Raw genomic sequence first — 27,025 nt, 5'->3', positions numbered from 1 at the left:
TGGCAGCAAACAACCATCTCTCCTTGCTTCGGGAGCAGCACCCGAGCCCTCTGAACAGTCTCTTTCATCCTTTCATTCCCCGGCTTGATGCTGGAACAGGATGTCAGATCTCAGCTTGTACATTTTGTCCTCATCTTAAATCTACGTTTGAAGAACTACAATGAGTCTAAAAAGGAGAAAGTTGAGAGGTTTAATTACTTTTATCCACGTTTGAGAGGTGCTCTCAAGTATATCCTGGGTTCCTGGAATTGCAGCCTCAGTGCCAGGGAGAAAATGAACAGCAAGAGACAGGATTAAAAAAAAAAAACAAAAATAAAACCCCAGCTCCCAGATATTTGGCTGAAACACAACTCGCTTCCAAGAACGCTGCACCGTGAGCCTGGCTGGGGCAGGTCTCGAGCAACGCCCTTTTCCATCTCTCTGCTCAAGGTTACACTCATGCCAAGCTCACGGATTTAGCAACCCTCCTCGCACACAAGCCAGATTTGGGGCTGGATGAGGTGGGAAGTGGCAAGAGGTGGGTTTTGCACTGCTGAGTTTGCTCTAATCAAAGCAGAAGAGGATCTGCATCCGGCACAGACCGCGGCTCAGCTCCGCGCGCTGCGGGAGCCAACTACGTAACGCCTGAGCTCCAGCGACGCTCGCCTGCGTCTCACAGAGGGCATGCGTGGTTATCCAGCCCCTGGTTGTGAAAACAAAGCCCGAAGATTTTGGTAGTCATTTCCACCAAGTCACCTTCCCGGGGTCTGCAGCATCCTGAGCACGCCGAGTCCCGGCTGATCCGCAGGCTGCGCGAGGCGGCGGTGCCAAGGCAGGGGAGGGAGGCCAAGGAGCTCACATGCCGTCTTAGATTTCAGCCCAGAGATATTAAGGGTGATAACACGCTGCCTGAAGCCCTTGCACAGGATGCATCTTGGTCAAAGGGTACCAGATCAGCAGTTTTCTACCCGCCACCCTACGTCAATGCTTCAGCTAAGGCAATAGATGGCTCTTTTTAGCTGCACCTTGGAAGTCCTTCAGTCAAGGCACATAGAGCAACCATGTGGGTCCTCACCCCGTTTCTGCCAGCGTTTAAAGGTTTTATTAGTTGTTTTGGTTTTGCTCGAGTCCCTCACTCCTAAAGAGGAAGGCAGACGTAAGCAGGACCCATGGTTCCTGGTGAAGACAAGCACTTAGTAGAAGCCACCAATTTCTGACAGACAAGAGGTGGCACCCAAGACTTGTGGGCTTTCCCTGCACCTCACATAGGCACCCATACATACTCTGCCTCGTGGCTGCGTCCCTCAGACCACTTGCCTGCAGCTGAGCTGCCCACACACCACTAGGAAACGCTGGCACGAGACAGCTGGACTTCACAGATCTCCTCCCTTCCTACAAACGTTCCCACAAAAAGAGCCAGGAGTCTCAAAGCAGGGTGGGAAGTGCCCAGCATGGCCGTACACAAAGGCCTTGTCTCTGTCCTGGTGAAGATGCTCTGTCCCTCTCCCGTGCTTTCTTCACCCCAAATCACTGTGGTTATCACAGACTCCTTCCCAGCCCTGCCTTGATCCATCCTTCCTAGTGCCAGGAGGCTCAGGGAAAGGTCTTTCACCAGCATATTCACTGCAGTCCCAGCTTCAGCTGTGCTTCCTACACCAGCACAGGGCCAAAGCAATGCCACCAGTGCCAGCAACCAGCTATGTGGAGAGACGAGTGGCTCTCTGCCGCTCCAGCACAGCCCTAGCACAGCATGAGCACCCCACACCCCATGGAAGTGGCAGTGGAGGTTGTCTTCTCAGTACCTCTGCAATGCAAGGTCCTGATCAGGTCCTGATCAGCCTCACAACAAGGTGCCCCATGTGGTTCACCTTTCCAGGCCATACGCACTGCCTGTACCACCCCTGCAAGGACATCAAGGGTTGCCCTACCGCCATCCTCTTTCCATGGGTCAGGATCCTCTCACAACCTTTGTTACAGCCATTTTTAACAACCTAGCCATGGCCAGAAGGTCTTTTCCTCAATCCTCTCATACCTATAGAGCAGCAGGCTGGGGAGATACCATCTCCTGATGTCTGAAAGAGTTTGTTCACAAACCTCTCAGAAGGTTGGGGTTTTTTTTTTCAGTTTTTAAGCAAAAAGATCCACTGGCCAGTAAAAAAAACAGGCTTTTTAAAGGAGGAAAAGGCATGTAACCCATGTTCCACATGTTCTCCATGAGAAAAACAGTACCTCACAGTTGTGCATAAAATGAGATTTGAGAGGATGGTGAATCACAGACTAGGAATTAGAGATGAAGACGTTCAGTGCAGGCAGGATGGGGACAGCATTACTTGTCTGGCCACGTCAAAAGCCACACGACCTCCCTTGATAGAGGATGCGATTACCAAAGATGCTCCAACACCCTTACACACTTGGGCAGTGCTGTTATTTCCCAGACAGGGCCAAGTGACCCAGTCTGTGCTGGCCATCCCACAGCAAAGCTGATCTCCATCCACCCAGGCTGGTGCCCAGCCAATGGATAGTCCTTCTGTTTGGAACTGGATGGAGAACATGGACCATTCACCTCACCATGACATGGTACACTGGTTTTGGCTGGGATAGAGATCATTTTTTTCCACAGTAGCTGGTATGGGGCTGTGTTTTGGATCTGTGATGATCACACAGGGATGCTTTCGTTACTGTTGAGCAGTGCTAACATAGAACCAAGGCCTTTTCACCAGCAAGCAGGCTGGGGGTGTATAAGAAGTTGGGAGGGAGCACAGCCAGGACAGCTGACCCCAGCTGACTAAAGGAATATTCCATACCATATGACATCATGCTCAGCATATAAAGCTGAGGGAAGAAGAAGGAAAAGGGGATGTTGGGAGTTATGGCATTTGTCTTCCCAAGTTACTGTTACGTATGATGGAGCTCTGCTTTCCTAGAGGTGGCTGAACTCCTGCCTGCTGATGGGAAGAAGTGATCAAGGCCTGAAGTTGCTCCTAGAGCTAACAGTGATGCTGGGGTGATTTTAGGCAAGAAACTCAACTATTTTGTCGGGGCACTGTCTATAATAGGGCAAGAGAAGTACTCCCTCCTGTCCCCACTGGCAATGGGTTTACACCATGGTACCTGATATTTACCACTTGTTCCTGAACAGTTGTCTTCTGCAGAGCTGACAAAAACAAAGGTCAGGTTTGGCCCATACATATAGCTGGGAAGATGAAGCAGAGCAAATGTCTGCAGCACCAAGGGCCCTCTTTTGCAAAGTCACTTTTCTTGATCCTATCCGTATTTCAGAACATCTCCAACTGAGCCGCATTAATGTAATTGATTTTTAATGGCATTCTCAAAGAAATGATGTGAAGATTTTAACAGGCTATTAGACTGAAATTAAGCCTCACCCAAACCTTCCTCCCTAGGAACAAAGGTTTCCAAAGATGCAGGAGGGCTATTCCATTCCTGCTAATGGGCAAGGAGGTACTACAGCGACCTGGGGAAAAGGGACACTAATTCCCCATATTCAACGCCACATGGCATTGATCCCACCACTGCTGGAGACCAGAGATTTGCAATTACAAGGGAAGGTTTTCTCATCCTTCCCACACAAGCAAGACCAGAGGACAGCCCTAGAGGGATCAGAAGCAGAAATACTATTTGATGAGCTGGAGATCTTCCAGGTTTCAAAAAGAAAAAAAATAAAATACGTGTCCTGTTTGCTTTTGTTCTCCGGGCTCCTTGATGCCAAGCAGGCATTGGCTGATTCCTCGGATCAGGCCTTTGAAACCCAAACAGCTGAACCTGGCAAGTGGTTACAGGCGATGGCTTCAGCAGTGCTGCTTTCCCAGTGAGGCTCATGCTGCAGTAAACCATTACAGCCTCCATCCTCTCCTGTGGAAAGGGGCACCAGGCAAGGAATGCCAACTTCTCCCTTTTATTCATTCCCTGTAAGCACCATGAGCCACATCTTTTCAAAATCGACCCACGGTTCAAGCAATTTAAAGCCAGGACGTTATCCTGAATACTGACTTTGCCATGGCTGACATCCCTCTTTCTCTATTCCGTCACTTCTGCTCCAGCAAAAGTGGAGCCACTCTTATTTTAATTCTCTCGCTGATCAGTGACAATACTTCTGGACATTTTGACTCAAAGCATGTCACCTCCCTCAAAGGTCCAATCTTTCCTCAGGTTAGAATCTGACAGACACCCACATTTGCAATTTCCCCTGCGTGGCACACCATCGTTTTAACACATTCCCTGTGGTACACGAACGCTGAGCTCCATGCAAGATTCTCCCACTCACTGTGAGTGAGCATCTGCATTTCTAGAAGATGATGCTGTTACCATCTATTTCACTTCTGATTCAAACTCTCCTCGCTTGATTTCAACATTTTTAAAGACTTATTTTTACTTCTTTTGAGACATTTTAAACTCACTTCTTTTCAATACTGTCAACCAGCCTTTTTCACTAGTACATCACGAATTCAGGTACCATCATTATCTTCGTTTTTAAAGAGGTAGAAATGTGGGCACAAAAAGAGAAAAGCAAAGGCCTAAAATGCCTTATTAGCCAATAGCATAGGCAGAAAAGGAAAACAAGACACCCAAAAATCCCACTCCACTGCTCAATCTGCTAGGCAAGAGAACCGAAACTGTATTCTCCTGGATCTGTCTCAGACACAGCATTATCTGCTGCTATAGTCTCATGTTCTTTCATGCCTCCCAATTAAAGCAAGGAAATTGGATCATGCTGAGCTTCCTTTGTCCTCTTCACCTCTTGTGAAAGTCAGGGGTTACCGTAATTTTTTATACCTGTTATAATTAGTTTTAATGTTTGAACCTCAAAGAAAAAAAAAATACAGTGTTCTTTTAATAATAGACTTGGTGGATCATGGAGTAGTCTTATCTTTACCACAACTGGTAGCCAAGTTTAGTATTTCCAAATCCTCTTACCTTGTACCTAATCAATTAAAGAACTTTATTCATTACGATAGAAAAAGAAATTTAAACTACGCAACAATCAAGATTCACCCAGCTGGTCCAGGCTAGGAGATATGTCTGATCACAGAACTTCAGGAATTCATAGTGTTCCTGCCCTGGAAGTGGGTAAACAAGACTGGGATTTGTCATCAGAAGACAAGAAAGGCAAAATTTTTCATTTCAACACATCTCTCAGGGTAGAAATAATCTGCATAGATCAGTGATGAGAGTACAGATGTTATCAGCTAAATGTTTTTGCACTGATACAGGGTCATTGACTTGAAGCACGTGGTTGTGAGCTTTTGAAGAAAATTAAATTAAAAACATTCAAGGAGTTTTCTGGACTTTGACCTTTGTCCTGTAGCCATATTAGCCAGGATACAGTGGTTCGTGTCTTTATTAAGCCAAGAATTCAGGCTTTCATCTTGTCTTTTCCCCAGACCTACTTCTGATAACCATCAAGAGAGGTGCTACCTATCTACCACCAAATGCGCCAGACAAAACTGCGCATTTCTCCACAGTGCAGAAGTAGCTCACTGATGCTTTGCACAGCTTTTGGCTACCACTCTTCACCCAACACTGGAGATCAGAAAAGCAGCAGAGCTCTGTCTTTGGCATTGGGATGGAGGTTTGTTAACATTTCTACCCAGTATAAGAGCTTTGTTGCCCAACGTCCGGCAGCTGGATGCGTTTTCAGGTCTGACTGAAGCCTCATTCAGGAATGGGTCACCCCTGACACGACAATTTCACCTGCCAGAACCTTCTTCCATGTTCCAAATTCTGCAAAGGTCTGATACCACAGCCAAGGAGAGCCCTCTTCTCTCACAACAAAGTCAAGGCAATGCTCCATCATGGAAAGTGCAGTAAAACTTCTGCAGTACCTGGCCTGATGGCACCAGACCTCACTCCTCTACAAAACCAGAACATCTTTATCAAAGTGACATCTACTTTATTAGAAACCATCCCGGATTCGTTTTAATGAGTGACAATTTTCAAAGCCAGATCTTTCCCTGAAGCTGAGGCTTGCAGGTTTTGAGGGCACACTGAACATAGCACTGGAGTATTGAAGTTTCTCTCTAAGCTGTAGCACAGCTTGCAAAAAGACATTTGATCTTTAAATCAGACATGAAGTGATGGAATACCACTGCTCCTATTGATATTGTTTCATGTATAAAGGGACAAAGTTTAGCCTTGACTTATACTGCTGTATTGCACAGGTCATGCTGTAACAAACTGGATTGCTGCTCTGGAGTCGTGTCTCCGGCATGATTCAGAAGAAATTACAAGATAAAGAAAAGGACAATTATGAAACAGCCTGTTCACATTTCCACCTAACTTATTTCAGGGAGCACCAGGAAGTAAAAGGGCCTAATCATCCTCCTTCAAAAATCCATTTCCTCTCTAGACAATCTGTAGATGATCTCTAGGCCTCTTTGGTCTCAAGACCCAAAATAGACCATTTCAGCTGAAGAAAAATCTTGTGATGAGTTCCATGAGTTAATTACATTTCCATTAGTGAAGAAGTTCTAAAACTTCAATTTCTTTACTGATGCTTTTTGAATCCTGCCAAAATAGATATGGAAACATGATTTCCTCTCTTTGTTTCTTTATCTATCTCACCCTTATAAGACTGTCCTCTTAATTTTAACTCTCTCAGTCTTTTCATTTCTCCTTAAATGGATGTTTTTTCAACCCTTTCATCATTTTCACAGCCTTCCTCCTAAACTTCCATGCCCAAACTTTGTTCAAGGGTGCTGGTTCAGGATGTTTGAGATAGGGAAGTAAGCCAAAAGACAGTACAAACTTTTAGTCTTCCTTTTTTCTTCTTCTCTTTTTTTAAAATGAAAAATAAGCTGAGAGCTTCAATTTAAATTCTTTCAAGTCCTCTTTGAACCAGAACCAAGCTACATCCAACCACATATTTCTAGTTATCAATGTAGTTTGAGAGCTCTTCAGCACAGGGACATTTTGTAGCCAGAAAGTCCTAGTCTCCTCCAAGCAGCTCATTTCTGACCTTCACTCCTTTATCTCTACATCACCCCACGGACCATCTATATGCTTCTAAACCCTTAGTCCGACACTGAGTGCTTCCTGTTTTGTTTTTCCTCACAGAATTTTTACATGTTTAATGAGGCAAGGCAGAGGAGTCAACTTTAACCTCTCTCCAGAATCATCCATAAGGAACAACCGTCACAGCGTCTGCAAACAGATTTATGGTGTAAGGATGACATGCTGAGAGCAGCCCTCTCCTCTTTAGAGAGCCCCAGGTACAATTTCTATTCCCAGTGAAGCACAGCACATCTCCAGTGCCTACTTCTGATCTTTTCCTTGCTTAAATCTTACACAGCCCAACACAAACTGACTTGAACTGAGCCAACGGCTAAAACCATTATTGACTAAAACCTGGGCTTTAACTCAGGAGTGACCTGAACTTCTCACTCCAGAGGGGTGCTTTCAAAAGTCTACAGCTGATCATGAGAACCACCTACACACATACATCCCCGTAGCCAGCTCTTGAAACCAAGACATCTCCAGCACTGATAGAATAAGAATATCCACTGGGATAACCTGTTTCCTCAATATTCCACCCTCAGACCACTGAGGAAATAAATTCACTTCATTTTATTAACCTAAAGACAATGAAAGGTGATTTTACTGACCATTAGCATATAGGAAAGCAGAGGAGGGAGAAGAAAACATGAAACCTTATATTTATTGTCAGCCATTGATTTAGCTAATGCTGACCATACCAGGAAGGAAAGATTTCTCATTTGTAGCTGAAGAGCAATGTTTAGGTGGCCATGCTCCTTTGTGGGATGTTGCCTGATCCTTACATCCTCCAGCTCACACTACAGGTTTGACATGTGCCACACATAGGAAGCAGGGCTTCTTTCTCAGCCTAAGCTGCCAGGCTTCCCCGCGGCACAAAAGCAGCCTTCCCGTGCAGTCAGGAGTTCATGCAATGTACACTCCATCCCATTCATCCTGCAGCCACTGGTATTACTGACCTCATTCAGAGGATCCCTTCCCTCTACCCCGATTCAGTCAGATCCTTCAGCACAGAGAAGGTCCAAGATAGCTGAAGATAAGCAAAGAGCCTGGCCTTGGTGTTGAAGAGCATCGCCAGGTACCCAAATGCCAGGCACTGAGCCTAGAGCTTGGGTTATCAATAGAGAGACCTGGAGCCACTCATCCACCTGGTTCCAGTTTCCAGCACAGAAGCCTTACCCTGGCCAGAACATCCCACACACCTTGTTAGCGATTCAGCAAGAACAAAATGGAAGATCAATTTTCCACCTCCACTGAGTTTCCCTGATGTTTTCAGAGAGCCCTGAGGAAGGCAATGGTCCCAAAGCACCCAAAAGCTTCCGGGTGAGTTGTGGCTCCAAGGATGTGTGTGCAAACGTGATACGTGTGCAAACGTGATACATTTGCAAACATGACACTGTTGCTTCTGGCACTCAGAGTTAGATTACAATTAAAACTAGGCTGATTTTCTAAACCCTCTTTCTTTTCAACAATCACAACCTGGTTCTTTTCATCTCAGATGAGCAGGCACTTTGCATCAAAAGCTGGCCACTTGGGAACCAGGACACAGCAGCAGAAACAACATTTGAGAAACAAGAGCCTGAGAAATCCTGAACACTCCTCCTCATCTAATCATGAGACAGCACTCAACACCACACAGAGGACTTGGGTGTTTGATGCTTTTTTTGTTGTTGTTTTTTGTTTTCAAACTGAGAAGCATTAAGAAAATGAACATTAGAGTGCTTCAGAGCTGCTGTTTTATTTGTGGTTTTGAATTCCTTGTACTCATACCCAGCTATAACAGCACCTAGGTATGCAACGCTTTCACCTATAGAGAAGAGCAAGCCCCATCAAGCAGATGCCCGCACTACATGATTGCCAGGGCAGGATCAAACATTAGGAGTAGATCACAAAGTTCAGACCCCTCTTCCCACCTGCAGTCTCCATTGTTGCCTCCGAGTGGTACAGCGGGTCCACTCAAAAGAGACAATGTTTCTCTGCCACCAGCCTCCCTTCGAGAGCCATAAAAAGCTAAAAACGCTGTCTGGACTCTGGACTAACCATCCTGCCTGGCTTTGATGAGAAAGCATACCTCCTTTTCACTTGAGATGGCCACTTTTACTTGACAGTTGCCCAACTTCAGGACCTGCCAGACAGGGAGACCTAAGTACCCTCAGATGGTGTCCAACACTCCCATCTATGGTCAAAAAGCTTCAGAGAAGCATAGACAGGATGAACCATGGAAAGCAATACAAGACAGAAATCTGAAGAAATGCTTTTGTTTCCTCTCTCTTTGGAGAAAAGCTATTTGTCCATGCCTCAGCTTTCTGGCTTCTTGTTGTGCAGTACCATCATTTATCAGTTCACATCCAGATATTCGATACCTTGCAGTCCCTTCTAATAGAAGAAGGGAGAAGCACGTCAATCTCATTATCTATTTGCCCTTGAGAAGTACTCTGACCTGAAATGTTCTGTTGGCCACAACCAGAGCAGAGCCATGCTTCAAGGGTAACTTCTGCCAGGAAATGGCCATCCTCACCTGCAGGTCCTCTGAGGATCTGTGACCATCTGCAGCCTTCCTCTAAGCACAGCCCTGAGTCCTCCTCTGCCCAGGAAAGTCTCCTTCTAATTTAGCAGCCAGCTACACAATTACACACCCACCTGCTTAACTCAACCTTCCTCTACCCACCCCCACCAAAATCAATGCACAAAAGCCACTATAAGTAACAAAAAAAAAGACACAAGCCCTAATTAACACTCCAACAGGCTCAGTATGGCCTGGGACCTCCTTTGCCAGGTGACAAGCCCAGAGGGAAAGCAAGCTCCAGTCTCAAAGAACCTGCTGCCCCACTGGGCAAAACTGGCTGCAATAGTGTTTAAAAGCAAACAGGGACATTTGCCAAGATGGGTCTAGAGCCCACAAATCCTTCCTCCCTGCCCAGTGTCTTCTCCGTTGAAGGAAACTGCTCCTTCAGCTCCCCAAGAGCCCAGATGGCCAAGGGACAGAAAATAAAAGAACTAAATTCTTTTGTGCAGTTCAAACTGAGACCTCACACACCCTTTTCCCTCCTAGTTACTAACCACTCATTTTCTCTGCCTCAAAAAAAAATTTGGTCTTGCCTTCCTCCATTACTGCCCCCATATACCAGCCAGATCATCAGTTAACACCTTTCATTCAGGAAAACAGGTAAATTCCCTTTGCCTTGTCCATTTTCTTATCTGATTTAATTTCAGAAGGTACCCTTGGCTTTTCTGAGCCAGCAAGTATCCATCCATCATTGGAGCATAAAAGAAATTGAAAACAAGGATCAGCTCCATTAAAATCTTTGCTCTTAGCATGACTCATGCACAATGCTAATAGCAATCAGCCTTAGCCCATCACTACCCATGCTGTATAACCATGCAAAGAGGCTTACTCGTTTTCCTTGTGATAACGAGTCAAGATGAAGCCTGTCCCTCCCAAAGTATACATTTTCTCAACTCCTGTTGCTGCTCAGCTTTGCTGTCTATCACAGAAGTGCCAGAAGTTCCATATCAGAAAAGTAGAGAGAAATCTGTATTTACCTGCTCCTAACCCCTTTATTCCCCAGATGTCGAAATCTAAAGCTTATAGACAAAGCACTGAGCATATTGTCTAAAGTGAGGCTGGAAGGGCATCCAAGGGTTTTATTTAATTTTAATTTTGCTTTTCAAATCTTTATATTTTATGGTTATTTGCAGGTGGGGAGATTGAGGTGTTTTGGGGAGTAAGAAAGAGCCAGTTCCACAGGACCTCGTAATTCAGACATCATAGTCCAAGGGCTTTTGAATGCACAAGAACACAAATGTGGAGAGAAAAATGCTAGAGGCTACAGGCATCTCTGTATATGTGACAGCTTTAAGAATCCCAGCCCTCAACCAGGCATTCACTTCTCAAATACTGTCATGGTCACATTGCACCCCACACCCTGTCTAGGAGCTACATCCACCTCCAATTGAAAGATCAGAGGTCCATAGCCTGCTGTGCAGACCAGGCTTGACGGTTCTTGTGCCTCCCCCTTTGACAGTCATCACTGCAACCAAGGCTGCCACTGCTCCTCATGCGCTGCACCAGGAATAGCATCTCAGACTGCCCACATACTAAGATGATCCTAGTAACTAGCAAAGCTAACATCAAGGATGAACAGGTCTTTATTATGCTACTAAATGAGTTGCCTTCCAAATTATTAACATCACCACGAGCATATTTCTCAGTCATCCAGACAATCAAGATAATTCTAGCTTTTGTAATTTGTTCCCGACAGCCTGAGACATCAGTAACAGCACCAAGACTTCGTGCACATCATTTGGCAGCTCCAGGCCTGGCACACGCTGTCTCCGCCAGTCCCACCCAGAAACCCAGGCAGCTGATCCAACCGGCTCCAGAATCTACCAGGACTCTTCAAGAGTGTTCAATCCAGGGTGATGGAAAGCCAAAAATTTAACTCTGCTCATAAAGGACAAAGCATGATCCTTTCAAGTGCTCCATTTTTTTTATATCAGTCTTTAGCAGCTCTTGGTGTTGGACAAACATTGCACACATTTGTGGTTACTGCCTTCAAGAGAACGTGCTAGAACTGGGAAAGGACCAGAGCAACAGCAGAGGTCAGGGGTGCAAGGACAAGCTCTCGGGTGAAGGGAGGTTGTGCAGCATAAGTCTCTGACCAGGGAAATGCTGGAGACTCCTAAAACTATAAGCATGCAGAAAAAGGAATGATTATTCTCCAGACCTTGCTATATATAATCTAGAAGGCACCAATGGAAATCTCAGGTAGCTAGTGATGAAAAAAAGGGATAAGCAGCACCTTTTCTCGTGGTACATAATTAAACCATAAGACCCGTTACCCCAGGAGATGGTGAAGGCAAAAGTATAAGCGGGCACCAAAACACAGCCAAGGGGAACTATCCCCCTGGACCACACAATTTAAAAGCCAACAGATCCATATTTTTTTCAAAAAATCCTTGGACATCTGAATTTTGGGAATCAGGAAGACAAGGATCATTTTATCCACACCTTGTTCTCCATTATTGCCCTTAGCAGCCACCCTATTACACCAGCTCCAGCTAGAGAAAATGTTTGTAGTTTAATCCAGTGCGACAGTTCTTCGGGCTATTGCATCCAAAGCCCAGACCACCAGGAGAAACCTTCCCATGAGCTCCAACAGGTACAGCTCTGAACCCTCGAGGCCACGAATCCAGGCTCATAGCTCCATCCACTGTCATCCGAGGCATTTGGATGGAGGGAAGACTTTGTTCCCAAGACAACTGTGGACTTCTGAGGTTTCCACTCCAAGACAGGTTGCAGCAATAGAGTAAAAAAGTCCCTTTTCTCCTCCCTTGGGAAAAGTGCATTAAGATCATATAGTCCCAGGCCAGTTGAGAAATTGCATTTTAGTGTGATTTAGAGCTGCTAATGGGTGATGTCATCACTGAAGCAAATGCAATCCCATAAAAATGTGAAAATAAAACTAGCAGGAGCTATAAAATAAACTCGTCTCTCTCCACAATAGCAACAGGCACATCACAGCAGGGCAGCTTTCCTCAACACTCATCTACAACTGGAGGAGTTTACAAGAAATAACTAAAAAAATTACAGAGGAAACAAAATCTTTCAAGGAGCAGCAATCTATTATTTTCCTCGGCCTTTATTAACAGCATATCAACAGGCTTCCTTGAAAGTAAATGAGAAAAAGGCACCATGGCATTACTGCGGAAAGAAACTGAGGGAGCGTTTTCTGGAACAACAAATCAAGCCATTTTGGGCCACTATCTGTTAGACTCTGGTTTAGCTCAATAGGATATTGATCCTGGCTGCATAGAACACAGCCCTGATTTATTTTCTGATTAACAAGTTCTACTGCCTGCTTTTGACAAAACAAAACGTCCATCATCGCGGGCAAATAAAAAAAAAAACGTATTTATCATTAACCCCAGTGTGCAGACATCAAGTGGCAAAAGAGGGGGTTGGGAAAAAACAAGTGGAAAGAGTTCCTGTGTGATCACTTTAATATTTACATAAGGGTAAGTTCAATAAATGCAGAGCCTTCCCCCACAGCCTCCTCCAAAACACTCCCAGATGCTGGCTGGCCTTCTTCCTATGGAAACAGCTAACGAGAGCAAAGCTGCTCTTTGCTTTTATGGGTTTTAGCTAAAAGCTGAAAATGAGATCAGATTTTCTGACATTCAACGTTTACCTTAATAAAAACATGCACTCAAGAGGATTAGGAGGTACACAACTCTACGTGTAGTATCACAAAATGCATTTTCATGATCTTTCATGCTTCCACAGGAAAAGAGAAGTCAAAATCCCTGTAATGCTGAAGATCAACGTGAAACCGAGCTTAGGAACTGAACGCTGATCACTGCTGGGGAAACATGAAGTAACATTTTCAAGTAGAAATCTTGTACATATGGAAAAGGAAAGCTCTTGATAGAGTAGTAAAATGATATTTCAAAAACTGATGTCCTATCTATATTTATAAGAACACATTAACTGTGAGTTTAGCACTGTCCTTATTTTATTATTCTCTAATAAGTTACAGAACCTGTTTGATCATTTTTTTGAAACCCACAGGCCTGAGGCTACCTTCCACAGAAATGAAAATTAAGGTCCCACTCCTGCCACCACCTCGCAGCCCCTCTCTGGAAGGTTTGTCAGGAGTCAATGTTCTTCTTTTAAAGTCTCAATGCAGAAACACCAGGATGATGCCTGCCTCTAACAAACAGCTTTACTCAGGCTTCCCCTCGTTAGCCAAGCAATGGGCAGATGAAAGGGTTTCTGGTCAGTGAAGGAAACCTAAGGAAAAGGAGCTCCTGCTTTCTAGCACAGACCCATGGAAATGCAGAAGATAAGAACGTAATAGAGATCGAGGAAATTCAGAGCAAAACACAACAGGCTACAGAGAAAACAGTAAATCAGTTCCCTGTGTGAAGCTGCAGATCTTTCAACGTTATTTCTGTACTATAGGTCCCTCCGCCTCATTCCTGCGTTTGGAAACACAGCCCCAGATTCGGGAAAGTGTTTATCCAACCACGCACACGGGTAACCCTGTTCTTTTCAGTAGGGTCCCCCAGACACCAAAAATTGGGCACAAGCTCAAGCGTCTTACTAAATCCAGCCCTCAAATTACAGGATTAGAGGTCTGTGGATTTCCTCAGTGGAGATGACTCTTGGACTTAATGCCGGTCGGTGCACGCTTTGCCTTCCCTGCCTGGTGGGAAGTCCACGTACACGGCAATTTCAATGCAGCCCAGCTAGTATCACCATTGGAAACCAGCAGGTTTGACGTTAACAGGATTGTACTTCAAAAGAACACGCATGGTTGCAGATGGCAACAGGGTTCCTTATTACAGCTGTCTAATCAAGCCGATACTCCGCTCTTACGCTCCGAGATCAAACAGTGCTGCTAACGGCACCAGTAAGACGCCGGTGTGGCACCCGTAGCGCCGCGCGTTCAGTCGCGGTTCCACGAGCGCGCAGCGTTCCAGCTACTGTTGCAAGACTTTGAACGTCTCAGCCACGGCTAGGCAGCTCGTAAAAAATATCTATTCTGATTCTCGGCCTGTGTTGATGGAAAAAAACAAATCTAAAACACACCTAAACAAATGGCAATATGGCTGGGGTTCCGGAAAGCATTTACAGACAACCTGAAGTACAGAATCACCCGAGTCAGCTGAATTCAAACGTGTACTTTGATGCTTTGCTGAAGGATAAAATAAACCACGTGCCAAAGTCCTTCCCAGAATCAAGGCCTTGATTATTTTTTTTTTTTAATTTTTTTTTTTTAAACACACAAGAGCACGTAGCACTAAGTAGGAATCAAAACACACCGTCGGTTCGAATATTTGTAACATCTGTGCTAATGCTCTTTTCATCCCAGTACCCCCTATGCTTCCAAGTATGTAAATCTGATTCTCCTTGTGGCTCCACTGAAGTTTCTATCGATTAAATACGCAGCCCCAGCAGCGGCAGAATCAAGCCTTGCACATTTATTTTCTTCCTCTCAATACATAAAGAATCCCCTTTGGCCTCTCAATTGCTGTATCACATGGTACACTGAATGCAAATAGAATTACAGTGATAATGTACCTAATGAATACATTTGTATATGTATGCAAGCGTTTTCCTAACAGCACCCTACTCTACACCACTAACCAGACCAAAGAACATCTATGTTCATCACACACAGTAGTAGAGAAGGTGTAGGAAATGAGTGCACGTTAATAGTGAGAGCCAGACTGCAGTCTTCCAGGGGAAAAAACTAACTGAAATCCTTCCAAGATGAAGGCAGCAGGATCAGGACCTCACAAGGACCTTTGGAACATTTCCTTTGGAGCTTTAAAGCACAATTGGTGTACCATAAGTGTTACTTAATGTTTGCATTTTCATTATCCACCAGCATTACACTACATTTACATAAACAAATATAGAAAACATTGCAATGGATAACAACAATATTGTAAGCAGTTCCAATAAAGAAATTAGTGATAGCGTTTCAAACCAAGGTACAAAATGCACTGGTAACATTTTCAGCTCTGTTCTTTATAAGACAAGTACCCTCTTTGACTTAATTTGAATAAGTTACTTTACAGCAGACCAAACTCGTTCCTGCACAAACATCACTTATTTCAGAGTTGCAATGGCTTACAAATGGGATACATTTAATTTGTTAGCTCACTCCGTGTTGACTTTTAAAGTCACCCTGAAATGTCAGAAGATAGATTGATTTAAATCAGGTTCAAGTACCTCGTGACAATTTGAACCTGCAAAGTCCAAGAAATGCCAGTAAGTGTCTGGATAAGGTACATACCAACATATAGACAAATAAATACCCTCAAAACCTCTCCCTGCTTGGTTCAAACAATGCTTTGAAAGTGACCCATTCAGCACAATAGCCATTATCTAAAGACAGCAAGGTCAGAAATGCAAGATTTTTTGTACTATTTCAGTGAAATCACTCCCAGCCCAACCCACAGTTAAAAACCCAACACAAATCAAAGCAAGAGGAGATCACTTACCCTGTGAGGACCACAACAAAATCCATCACGTTCCAACCGTTTCGGAGGTAAGAGCCTTTATGAAAAACAAACCCCAGAGCGATGATTTTTATACCAGCTTCAAAGCAAAATATTCCAATAAAGTACGGCTCGGTGTCATCCTGAAAAAAAAAAAAAAAACACAAAGGTGTCAAGGAGATACCTGTGTACTGAGAGCAAGAGTCACATAAACAACTTCGTGCACCAACTTCATGCCCTTTCCAGCTCTCTGATCAGAGTTGAGACCAGAAGGTTTAAGTTTACTGGAACTAAGCACAGAGAAGAATTTCATTATTATTTCTCTGAAGGTAAATTTGGTTTTTTCCCACATTGGAAATTCTATTTGCCTTTATTCTCGTCATTTCACCCCACAAGTTCCACCTTTACTCAAGATTCTAGAAGGAATTTTAACACTGAAATTTGGCTCTAAGGGTATGTTTAAACTTGAGAACACATATTTCTGTAGTTATTGACATGGAAAAACACATATGTTTCAAAATTCACCCAGGAAACTGAAACAAGAGGGTATCTTGGGGAGTAACAGTCAGCACAGCAGGCTTGCAAACACTGGCAGGAAATTATTTAGTTATCATTTATTCCATCAGTTCCTCCTTCACTCTTTCTCCTCCATTTTCTCAATTTCCACAGCTGCATTTTCATTTTCCTTTCGCTGTGTATCTGATTCAGGGACAGGTCCCTGTTCCCTTCCATTAACAGCAGAAGCAGGAAGGTCTGTGTCTCAGGCCCATGGTGCAAAATAAATCATACCTGGCTCACTAGAGACAAAAATCAAGCTTAGCCTCCACAGTTTTACTAAACCATCTTTTTTTGATTATAGCACTGAATCTCTCAGTATTATACCTTATCAATAAGAGTTTCAGCACCAACTCAATGCCAAACAAAAGCATTCACATTTGGAAGGAAGGTGTGGGCAAGAAATGGGAACAAAGCAGGAGGTGAAAGCAATAGGCATCAATTTCAAGAACATGTTGATTAGCTTTGGCACCTGGAACCAATTTTCAAATGGGCCTTAGATCCATGATTTCAGCTGAAGTCAATGGAGGTAAAGCAGCCCTACCCAAAAGGAAGCAAACTCCCAAATTAAGAGATTGGAAATCTTTGTTCCAGTGGTTTCAGCATTTCTGACCATCAGAGCCAAAGAGTTGAGCTGCTCTTTGATGCACAGGTGTTTACATTTTGCAATTCTACTAATGACAAAAGGTGGGTTTAGTTCTCTAATGCAGAAAGAAGATGAATGGCAAGTCTTGTGGCCACAGAACAAAGTAGCAGGTTTAATACAACGATTTAATTTACAAGCATGGCAACCCTGCTCAACTCTGACCCAGCACTGGCACACAGACCCATGCTTTAGGCATGGTACCTGTTACAGAAAGCCAGGTTTTCACATCTAGAACACCAGTATAACAGCATACCCCTCCCAAAGAGGCTTATGCACTTAGCACATCAACATATACCCAACTCAGCAAGTCAACCGCAGAGCACTAATCACTGAAGATGCCTCCAAGCTGTTGGAAGTTACCACTTCTGGACAGAATTTTCCACCAGTGGCTGGTTTCCTACAAAGCAGCACCTGACATCCCTACACACTTCAGTGACCCCATCTTCTCCATATACTTCACCTTTAATCTTGTGTCATCTCTACTTCCCTCCACCTTTCCTGACCTCACAGCCCCAGCAACTCCACCTCCCATTCCTCTACAGCCAGGCAAGACCACCAGTCACCTGCAGATCACGCACATGTTTACTGACTGGCCACACTGCAAAACAGAGCAGGTGACTGTTAAGCTCACACTGTAGGCCTTTTACTGAAATAAAGAGGAAAAAAAAAAATACACACACACACAAAAAAAAATAACCACACAATGCAAAACACCACAAAACCAGCTTCTCCTCCAGCCAAGGAGCTGTTTCCACAAATGGCAGCACCTCCAAGCCCTCTGTCCCTCCATAGTACCTTACTGATGCTGCTCAGAGGATACAGAAGCTTTCAAACACAGACTGAGGAACTCACTTCCAGCTACCCATCTCAGTGCTATTTACCCCCAGAGAAGCAGGAACAAGGCATGGCCATCAGACTTTTTAACACCTTCAACAGAAAACCTACAACAAGAGTCTTTTTCCAACAGTTTCCCCACAGCAAGAGCTAGACACACCTCAGACCCCAGCACAGAAAACAGGGAAGAAGGAAGAGAAAGGCGTCAGAAATCTCTGTAAACTCTCCAACAACCTAGTCTGCCTGCTCTTCAAGCCCACAAAAAGTTCTAATTCAACAAGGATGCAAAATCATTGCAAACAAAGGCCTCCTAGCCCATCCTGTATTTCCATCCAGAAACTACTAGCTAAAAATAGCTCTTCTAACACACACATAAAACAAAACAACAAAAAAAACACCCTTACCCACATACACTCCTCATCACTACTCCCTCACTTCCTGGAAGCCTTATATCTCCTCTGCTACCAGTAGTTTGCTCAATCTAGGTCAGGTGCCTTGTGATTACAGCTCCCAGCTTTAAAGAGCCAGGCTTCAGGTACTCAAGGGTTTGATAGAAAATGCTCTTCCCAAAGCTAGGACTACGCAGAGCTCTTAGGAAGTGAGCCAAGGAAGTTCTTGTCGGCTTCTAGGGAAGCAAAAAGGCTTAAACATGGGCTTGGGTATTTGTTACAAAGAAAAATTATCATGTATAGAGTTGGCAGTGAGTAGCTGGGGAAATAAGAGGGGATAGAAAGAGGGTCTTTTGAAAGCCTGTCTGAATTTACAGTAATTTAGTCTGGGAATCAGGGCAGTGACAACAATGGGATGAAAAATGAAATTTATGCTCCATTAGGTAGTGGGGCCTGCTGCTGAAAAAAGCATTCACATGACTGTCTGATGGAAGGAGCTGGAGGGCAAGGATGTGGGTGACATGCCCTGTGCGGCACTGAAATGGCACTGCTGTCGGCTCAGAAATCCTGCTGCCAGGGCATCCTGCAGCCCCTTCAGACAGAAGGCTGTGCTGCTCCTTGGGTTCAAGAGTGGGCAAGCAGGTGATAATGAGTATCAGTGTGCGTGCTTGGGAGGATGGTGGAGAATTTGGGCAGCAGCCAGAGCTGTGCCAGCAGGTTGTCTGCTGTGGACACAGCAAAGCTTGAGACTGGGCCAAACACACATTTAATCAATATGTTTCAGATCAGAAACAACTTCTGAGTCTGGAAAGTCATTACTATTCCTAGTTCATGTCCTAGTGTCTTTCCTTGGCCTTTGGATGTGGCAGCCTTGATAGGTTTGGCTGTGTAAGTCTTTGTTCATGCAAAGGTTAATATGAACAGCTCACATACAATTGCAGGAAGTGCCTATGGAGAGGATAAAGAGTTAAATCCATTAGTAAAGTGCAAAAGCTGTCATGCTGAATATCTGAGAAAACAGTTAAATTCTGCCTTCACATCACAACCACCCAGGGGAGCCGAACACTCGGAGCCCTACAGTGGCATGCAGACGATCATCCCACAGACCCGCTGGTGTCTTCAAACAGAGTGTGCCCCAGAGTGGAGCAGAAAATAGATCTCCTGTCTTGCAAGTTATCATATCATCTCTGCCAGGCCAGGACAAATCCATGGCCTGCTGAAGCTTCTCATGAAAAACTGAGAAGTTAAGGAGACAAGGAGAGAATAAGCCTGCCTCGTGAAAGCATCATAAGAAAGGCATCCACCTGCAAGGCTATTCAGGGCTCAGATGTGGAGTCCACATTCCCACATTTGGACCTCTCACCACAAGGCTCTGGGTCGCTCAGTACAACTCCTCAGCTTCTCTTCAGTTGGCATTGCTCCAGTGTGTACAAACCAGGCAATATTTATTGGGACAGAGAGATTGGCTCTACACCCTATTGGCTAAGGCACTCTGTCAAGATGGACAGTCGCAAAATCGTAGCGTCTCTGTTCCAGTGGGTAATTACTGATGTGAAGTAAACACTTCCAGCAGCCAAAGCATGTGAGAACCCCAGGCAAGAGCCCAGGGGGTAAGGTCATTCGCCTGCTAGTGGAAGAATGAACTTATTTCTCTTGTCTGAAGAGCAAGGACTTGAAGCCAATGCTCAAAGCACTAAATACTTTGACCACCAGACTGGTGGTGTCTTTTCAGAGCCCTGGTTTTGACCAGAATTTCCATCCTACAGCCAAGTAATGCTTTTTTGTGCTACAAAATACATACAGAAAACGGACAGAGAAAGACTACTTATGACTCAGCCATTACAATTCTTGAAATATTGCATATAATGAGACATCACTTGCTCTTCCCATGTGCTTAATTAACCTTGCTTGACAAGTAACATGAATGCAGAAAACAGCCAAGTGAGATTGCACTGCAGGTTCGTATCTTGGGTCTCTGGGGAGATACATAGAGGAAAATTTTGATCAGAAGAGAAAAATCACGAAAATCATAGAATCGTTTAAGTTGGAAAAGACCTTTAAGATCATCAAGTCCAACCATTAACCCAGCACACAAAGTCCACCACTAAACCATGTCCCAAAGCATCACATCTACACGTCTTTGAAATATCTCCAGGGATGATGATTCAACCACTTCCCTGGGCAGCCTGTTCCAGTGCATGACAACCCTTTTGGGGAAGAAAATTTTCCTAGTATCCAATTTAAACTTCCCCTGGTGCAACTTGAGGCCATTTCCTCTTCTCCTGTCACTTGTTATTTAGAAGAGACCAACAACCACCTCACTGAAACCTCCTTGTAAGTAGTTGTACAGAGCAATAAGGTCTCCCTTAAGCCTCCTTTTCTCCAGGCTAGACAACCCCAGTTCCCTCAGCTGCTCCTTGTAAGACTTGTGCTCCAGACCCTTCACCAGCTTTGTTGCCCTTCTTTGGACACGGTCCAGCACTTCAGTGTCTTTCTTTTAGTGAGGGGCCCAAAACTGAACACAGTATTGGAGGTGCAACTTCACCAGTTGAAGCTGAATACAGTACGATCACTTCCCTAGTCCTGCTGGCCACACTATTTCTGATACAAGCCAGGACGCTATTGGTCTTCTTGGCCACCTGGGCACACTGCTGGCTCATATTCAGTCAGCTGTCAATCAACACCCCCAGGTCCTTTTCCTCCGGGCAGCTTTCCAGCCACTCTTCCCCAAGCCTGTAGTGTTGTATGGGGTTGTTGTGACCTAAGTGCAGGACCCGGCACTTGGCCTGGTTGAACCTCATAGAATTGGCCTCAGCCCATCGATCCAGCCTGTCCAGATCCCTCTGTAGACCCTTCCTACCCTCACGCAGATCAACATTCCCATCCAACTTGAAGTCATCTGCAAACTTACTGAGAGTGCACTCAATTCTCTCATTCAGATCATTGATAAAGATATTAAACAGAACTGGCCCCAATACTGGGCCCTGGGGAACACCACTTGGGATCAGCCACCAACTGGATATATCTCCATTCACCACCACTCTTTGGGCTTGGCCATCCAGCCTGTTTTTTACCCTGAGAAGAGTGCAACCATCCAAGCCATGAGCAGTCAGTTTCTCCAGGAGAATGCTGTGGGAAATGGCATCAAAGGCTTTACTCAAGTCTAGGTAGACAACATCCACAGCCTTTCCCTCACCCACTAAGTGGATCACCTTGCCATCGAAGGAGATCGGGCTAGTCAAGCAGGACCCGCCTTTCATAAACCCATGCTGACTGGGCCTGATCACCTGGTAGTCCTGTATGTGCCATCTGGTGGCACTCAGGATGATCTGCTCCATAACCTTCCCTGGCACAGAGGTCAGATTTATAGGCCTGTAGTTCCCCGGATCCTCCTTCCAGTCCTTGTAGATGGATGTCACATTTGCTCGCTTCCAGTCAACTGGGACCTCCACAGTTAGCCAGGACTGTTGATAAATGACTGAAATGCTCGTATGGACTCCTCCCTCTTTTTCTCAGCTTTAAAAACCAGACAATCTTAAGATTTTTTACTTTTCTAGGCAGCTTTGGTTTTCCTTCAACAACTCTGCCTACATCTCCCAGTCATAAAAGGCTTGTGATGTGCATCTCAGATCCTCAAGATCTGATTAACTCCTCAGTGATGAGTCCTCACACAAATTTGGAGATTTTAATGAACCCAAGAGAAGGAAAGGTACATTTATAAATCATTAACCAAAAAAAAAAAAAAGACCAATTCCATTCCTACCAAAGACAGCAATAAAGATGGACTTACTATTTGGCTCAACAAACCTGTAAATGTATGGGAGTGTTTGCTCGCTCTGGTTTAGCACGGATTTGTAACATTGTCAGTGAAACAACTTACAGTTTGTGGAAGCAGCAGGGATATTCTAAGGAGGCTCCACTTTGAAAATCAGAAGACAATTTTTCATATTCACAATGCTTAATCTTTCCAGCATATGTTGAAAACAGAAAACATTTCATGACTTGTAAAGATTCTCAGCGTTATTCGATGATAAACCCCTGTATACTTCAGAGCTACAAATGTGCTGCAGTTAAAATGGCTTCAGAATGTCTGGATCAAAGACAATGCTGCACAATGGTGTTTGGGACAAGAACTCAGGGGTTAATTATTCCTTCATCACCAAGGCAGAGCCAACAAGGTGGAGACCGTGCATTTAGCTCATTCAGTATCTTACACAGTCGGGAGGTAATGCCAGTGCCCCCCTTTGGAATGATTTGGGCAGGAACTGAAGGTGCATGTGCAGTACTGGGTGATGTAAAATTGAATTAATTTGAGGGAAAAGGACCAATAAAAAGTATTTAGGATCCCCTTACAAATCTAAGGATATAGAGGAACATAGAAACAATGTGCTAACCCTACTTACTGCTGCTTAAAATAACATATCACCAAAAGGTTACCAAGCCAGGACATCCACAAAACTACTTTTCCCCTTCCCTAGTCCACATGTTCATGACTATGGAAGGCATTTCCCCAGCTCAATCATTAGCCCGGGTCTAAACCTGTGCTTTGCTCACAAACCCAGCCTTGCCTTGCTAGCTGATCCCAAAACATACACAAACATGTTTAATGGCAGAAGGATCAACAGACATACATGTTCTTTGTTTTTACCTCATCTCTTGTTAAGAAGAAGTAATTCAAACAGAGACTAAGCAAACACAACGTAAGTGGGCAGCCAGCATCAGAGGACACATTTCCAGACAGTAACAACCAGCTGACCCTGAAGCTCTTTCTAGATCTATCACTTAGTCCTATTACACTTTTTCTTATTTCTGAAGAATGAGACTGCGAAGAGTCGCCCACTGGTACGGACCAACCGTGGAAACTATTGCAACCAGCATTCAGAGGCTGTAGCTTTTGGCACCAAGCCTAGTATTGTCTTTGTTTGCATAACGTAATATCTACATGTAAACCACATATGGATCCATATTTATTCATCTTTTGAACATGCACTAGGATTAATGCATTTAGGCATGAAAGATGTTCCAGATCATTAACAGCAGGGGGAAAAATCAAACCAAATACTACCCGTTTTTCCTACAGTGATGATAACTTAAAGCACGATTTTGAAGCTATTCTTATATTTTCTTTTGAAATAAGGTAATTGGGCTCATTACCATAAAGCCTGCGGGTAAATTATTTTCCTCTGTAAGTTGGTTTCTTTCTTTGAAAGGGAAGTGTAACCATCTAAACCCAAAGTTTGCTTTGTAGGGTCCTTGATATACCCTGTAGCAGGAAGATAGCGGAAAGATATATGAATCTAAAAGGTTACTCTGTTCTCCCACTTCCTGGGAAAATATCACAGAAGTTTATTTGATTCTACAGATAATTCTGAGCGTTTGGCTGTGCTTTCCTGTCTTGGTTTATAGACAACCTAAGTTTGCTGCTCTTCTGATCATAATGTAAGCTCCATCTCCTCTCCTGCGACTGGGCAGGGCTGGCTAGAGTGATGAAGCATTCTTGTGATGATGGGATCGGGAGGTTAGAGTTATACTTCTTCTCACTGACTTATTTTTCCTGATTGTCAAATCCGTGACCATTTGTTTACATGTAGATCTTCAAAATAGATACAAGCCCTCACAACACTGAGTAGCTGACTGCTTTTTGTATTAGACCGGAAACAACAACAACAACAACAAAGTAAATAAATTAATCCAACTCACCAATCTCTCTGACATAGGTGTCTTGTCTCCATCCGGCAAGTGTTGTTCCAGAGCCAGCACAATACAATTGGCTATGATGGTTGCTAAAATCATGTATTCAAATGGAGTGGGGACCAGAGGTTAAAGAAGACACCACACAACACAAGGAGAACCTCATCCAAATCCCATTTCTACCTAATCAGTTGCATTAGTTGAACATTCTAAGATCTTTCATGTCTTTTGAAGACTCCTTGTCTTCCTCAGTTCTTTTGGGGATGTCTTTGGAAGGAAAGTAGGAAATTTACTCTCTTCTTTGAGAAAGTTTGTGACTTACACAGAACTTGAGCTGCTCAAGGAATTTGGGAGCAAGAAAGCAAAAGGTCCAAAGGAAACAAAAAGCTATTAATAATTATTATTTTTAAATTAGATTGATCAGCTAAACTGCCCCAAAAGAGACCACGCAGCTGAATGCTGTCATCTGAATTGTTCTTCAGCAATTCCCTGTCATTTAACTTGAGTGCATAACATAAATAAGAAATGGGCTGGAAAAGTTGCATGGAGAGTGCCTACGCAGGTCCAAAACAGGAATCACTGCTAGATCGCAATGCCCGCTCCTGGTGAGAAGAAAATCATCAGCGCCCTATCGGCACGTACGAGGGGAGCGAGCTCAGGGGAAAGACGACAAACCCGACACCGGGTACCCCCCCGCCTGTCACCGCCGCCTCCGGCCCTGAGCCGTGCCGAGCCCCGGCTCTCCCAGGGCGGAGCCGCTCCGCGGGCGGCCAACAGCTCGGCGCAGAACCGCGGACAGCGCCGCTCAGCACCGCGGACAGCGCCGCTCAGCACCGCGGACAGCGGCGCTCAGCACCGCGGACAGAGCCCGGCCCGGCCCCGCCCGCCCGGCCCCGCCGCTCCCCGGGGGGGCCCGGCTGCAGCCGCTGCCTCCGCAGCGCTGTGGGTCCCTCCCCACACTTGACGCTGAAGATGCTGCAGACAAGTCGCCCCAGAGAGAGGGGAGGGACAGGCTGCGTCCAGCCCGGCCGGAGACACGATACTCTGCCTGTCACCAGGGCTTCAGGGCTTGGTTGTTCAGACTTGAACGGAGGGAAGGAGGAATGGACGAGGGAGGACAGCAATCCCTGAGATTCTATAATACGGACAGAAAGATCGATAGAGGCGTGTGTTCAGGGGAAGGGAAGTGCATTCACTCTACCAGTGTATTTTTTTCGACTGTTAGCCCTTCAGGAAGTGGAAACTGGGGAAGCCTGAAGGGGAGCTGGCCTCTGTGGCAGTTGAAAGTGTTGCTAGGAGGCTGGGAGGAGGCCTTGCTGCTGCGAGCTGAGGATTAATAAGGGTGTGATATCAAATGAAAAGAAAACAACCAGCTCCCTTGAGATCCCCAGTGTAATGCACTCCTGTACACACACATGCGCACGCACACACACACTATATCCACTCCCTGGTAACCTCAAACAGTCTGCTTCCCTTTTCTCATGGCTTACAACCCCACTGAGTGCATCATCACAAGCAAAGCCCCCTTCTGAGGAAGATCTCTGCAGCTCACTTGGCCTGCGAGTTGGTTCGGAGACAGAAAGCATCTGCCCCTTTCACAATACAGCAGATGATCCTTCTCTCCACTCACTGCCTCCTTCTGTCACAAAGCTTTTTTATTATTATATTCCTATTTTATTAATCCAGTCTAAGCTTAGGCTATGAACCTGACGAAAGTGACGAGATGCATGTTGATTCTAACAGATTCTGGAGGTGATGTACTAAAAACCCAGCTGCGATGACTGTATTAATGGGATTCGCAAGGTACCTTGGCTATCAATGTCCCTACTATCAATGCAGCTTCAATGCTAAGGTGTCACCATTTTTATCCCACGTTCCTTCTTCTAGCCAGAGTGAGAAAGAAGAGTTGAAAGGCTCTGAGATGAAAATAGAAATCAGGATTCATTAGCATGAATCTCACAGAAGCCTTTGAATTTGGCTTAAATTGTAGGAAATGTAAACCTGTGCAACTGCATCGCTCACACTGAAAGACACCCTGAAATGCACGTATGTCTTACACACACCCCTGGCACAGCCAAAGCACACTCCACCGTTCCCACAGAAGCAATTTCCTACGATACCCATCTGCACGGCCGTACATTATGTCGGGCACACGGATCCATGCCACACACACCCATTACCCACACTGGATCACACACGCACGTCTACATTAGCACCAGACACTCACCCTTAGCTGCTCAGGGGAATCTGTTTCCCCCAGTCTCCTCGCCCCCCCCCCCACCTTCTCCTCCGTGCCCACACACCCTCCCTGAAAGGATATGGCCATTCTGTTATTCTCTTGGCGTATTTCCGTATAACATTATCTTCACTGAAGATGAAGAGGGATCTGTTGACTGTGAAGCAGTTCTGTTTGACAGGGATGGGGTTGTAGAGAGCCATAGTCCTGGCCCTCTGAGCCATCGACTGCTTATACATCCTTTGGCCGGCCTGGGGGCCACCTTGCCGGCTGCTCCCTCTTCCAGTCCCGGCCAGCCCTCCACCTCCATAGCGGGTCGGCAGATCATCCCCAAACCGAGCCATTCTCTCAGTGCACGGAGCCGGGCGCTACAATCCAAACTGGCAGCCGAGGCGAGAGGAAGACGCATCACAGCGCGCAGCACTTCTCCCTCCGGGGGCTTCAGTTGCGGGATCACGATGGATCACAGCAAAATACAGAGATATATTTAAAGAAAAAAAAAAAAAAAAAGAAGAAGAAGACGAAAAATTCCTTTCCCTTCCTCCACCCCTTCCTCTTCCCCGCCGCTGTGGTTGCCCGGGGGTGGGAGGAAGGCGCCGGGGCTCCGCTCACCTCCCCGCACAGGTGCCGTCTCTCCGGCCCGACCTCATGGCCGGGGCGGCGGGGGGTGGCGGG

General features: G+C 45.2%; 1 protein-coding gene across 2 annotated transcripts in view; it reads right to left on the bottom strand.

Annotated features, from left to right (window-relative positions):
• CACNA1B (calcium voltage-gated channel subunit alpha1 B) overlaps nt 1-26,694 on the bottom strand; it is a 302,801-nt gene extending 276,107 nt beyond the window's left edge. For both annotated transcript variants that reach the window (XM_086625007.1, XM_086625008.1), the window contains exons 1-3: nt 26,435-26,694; nt 24,124-24,229; nt 16,003-16,142 (exon numbers count right to left, since the gene is read on the bottom strand). In XM_086625007.1, the coding sequence (XP_086481133.1) occupies nt 16,003-16,142; nt 24,124-24,229; nt 26,435-26,694 (506 nt within the window). The remainder of the gene's footprint in view (nt 1-16,002; nt 16,143-24,123; nt 24,230-26,434) is intronic.
• Between the last annotated feature and the right edge of the window lie 331 nt (nt 26,695-27,025).

Source organism: Tauraco erythrolophus, chromosome 22, assembly GCF_009769465.1.
Source record: "Tauraco erythrolophus isolate bTauEry1 chromosome 22, bTauEry1.pri, whole genome shotgun sequence".
NCBI classification, from domain to species: Eukaryota; Metazoa; Chordata; class Aves; order Musophagiformes; family Musophagidae; genus Tauraco; species Tauraco erythrolophus.
This window is presented reverse-complemented; position numbering and strand designations above follow the sequence as displayed.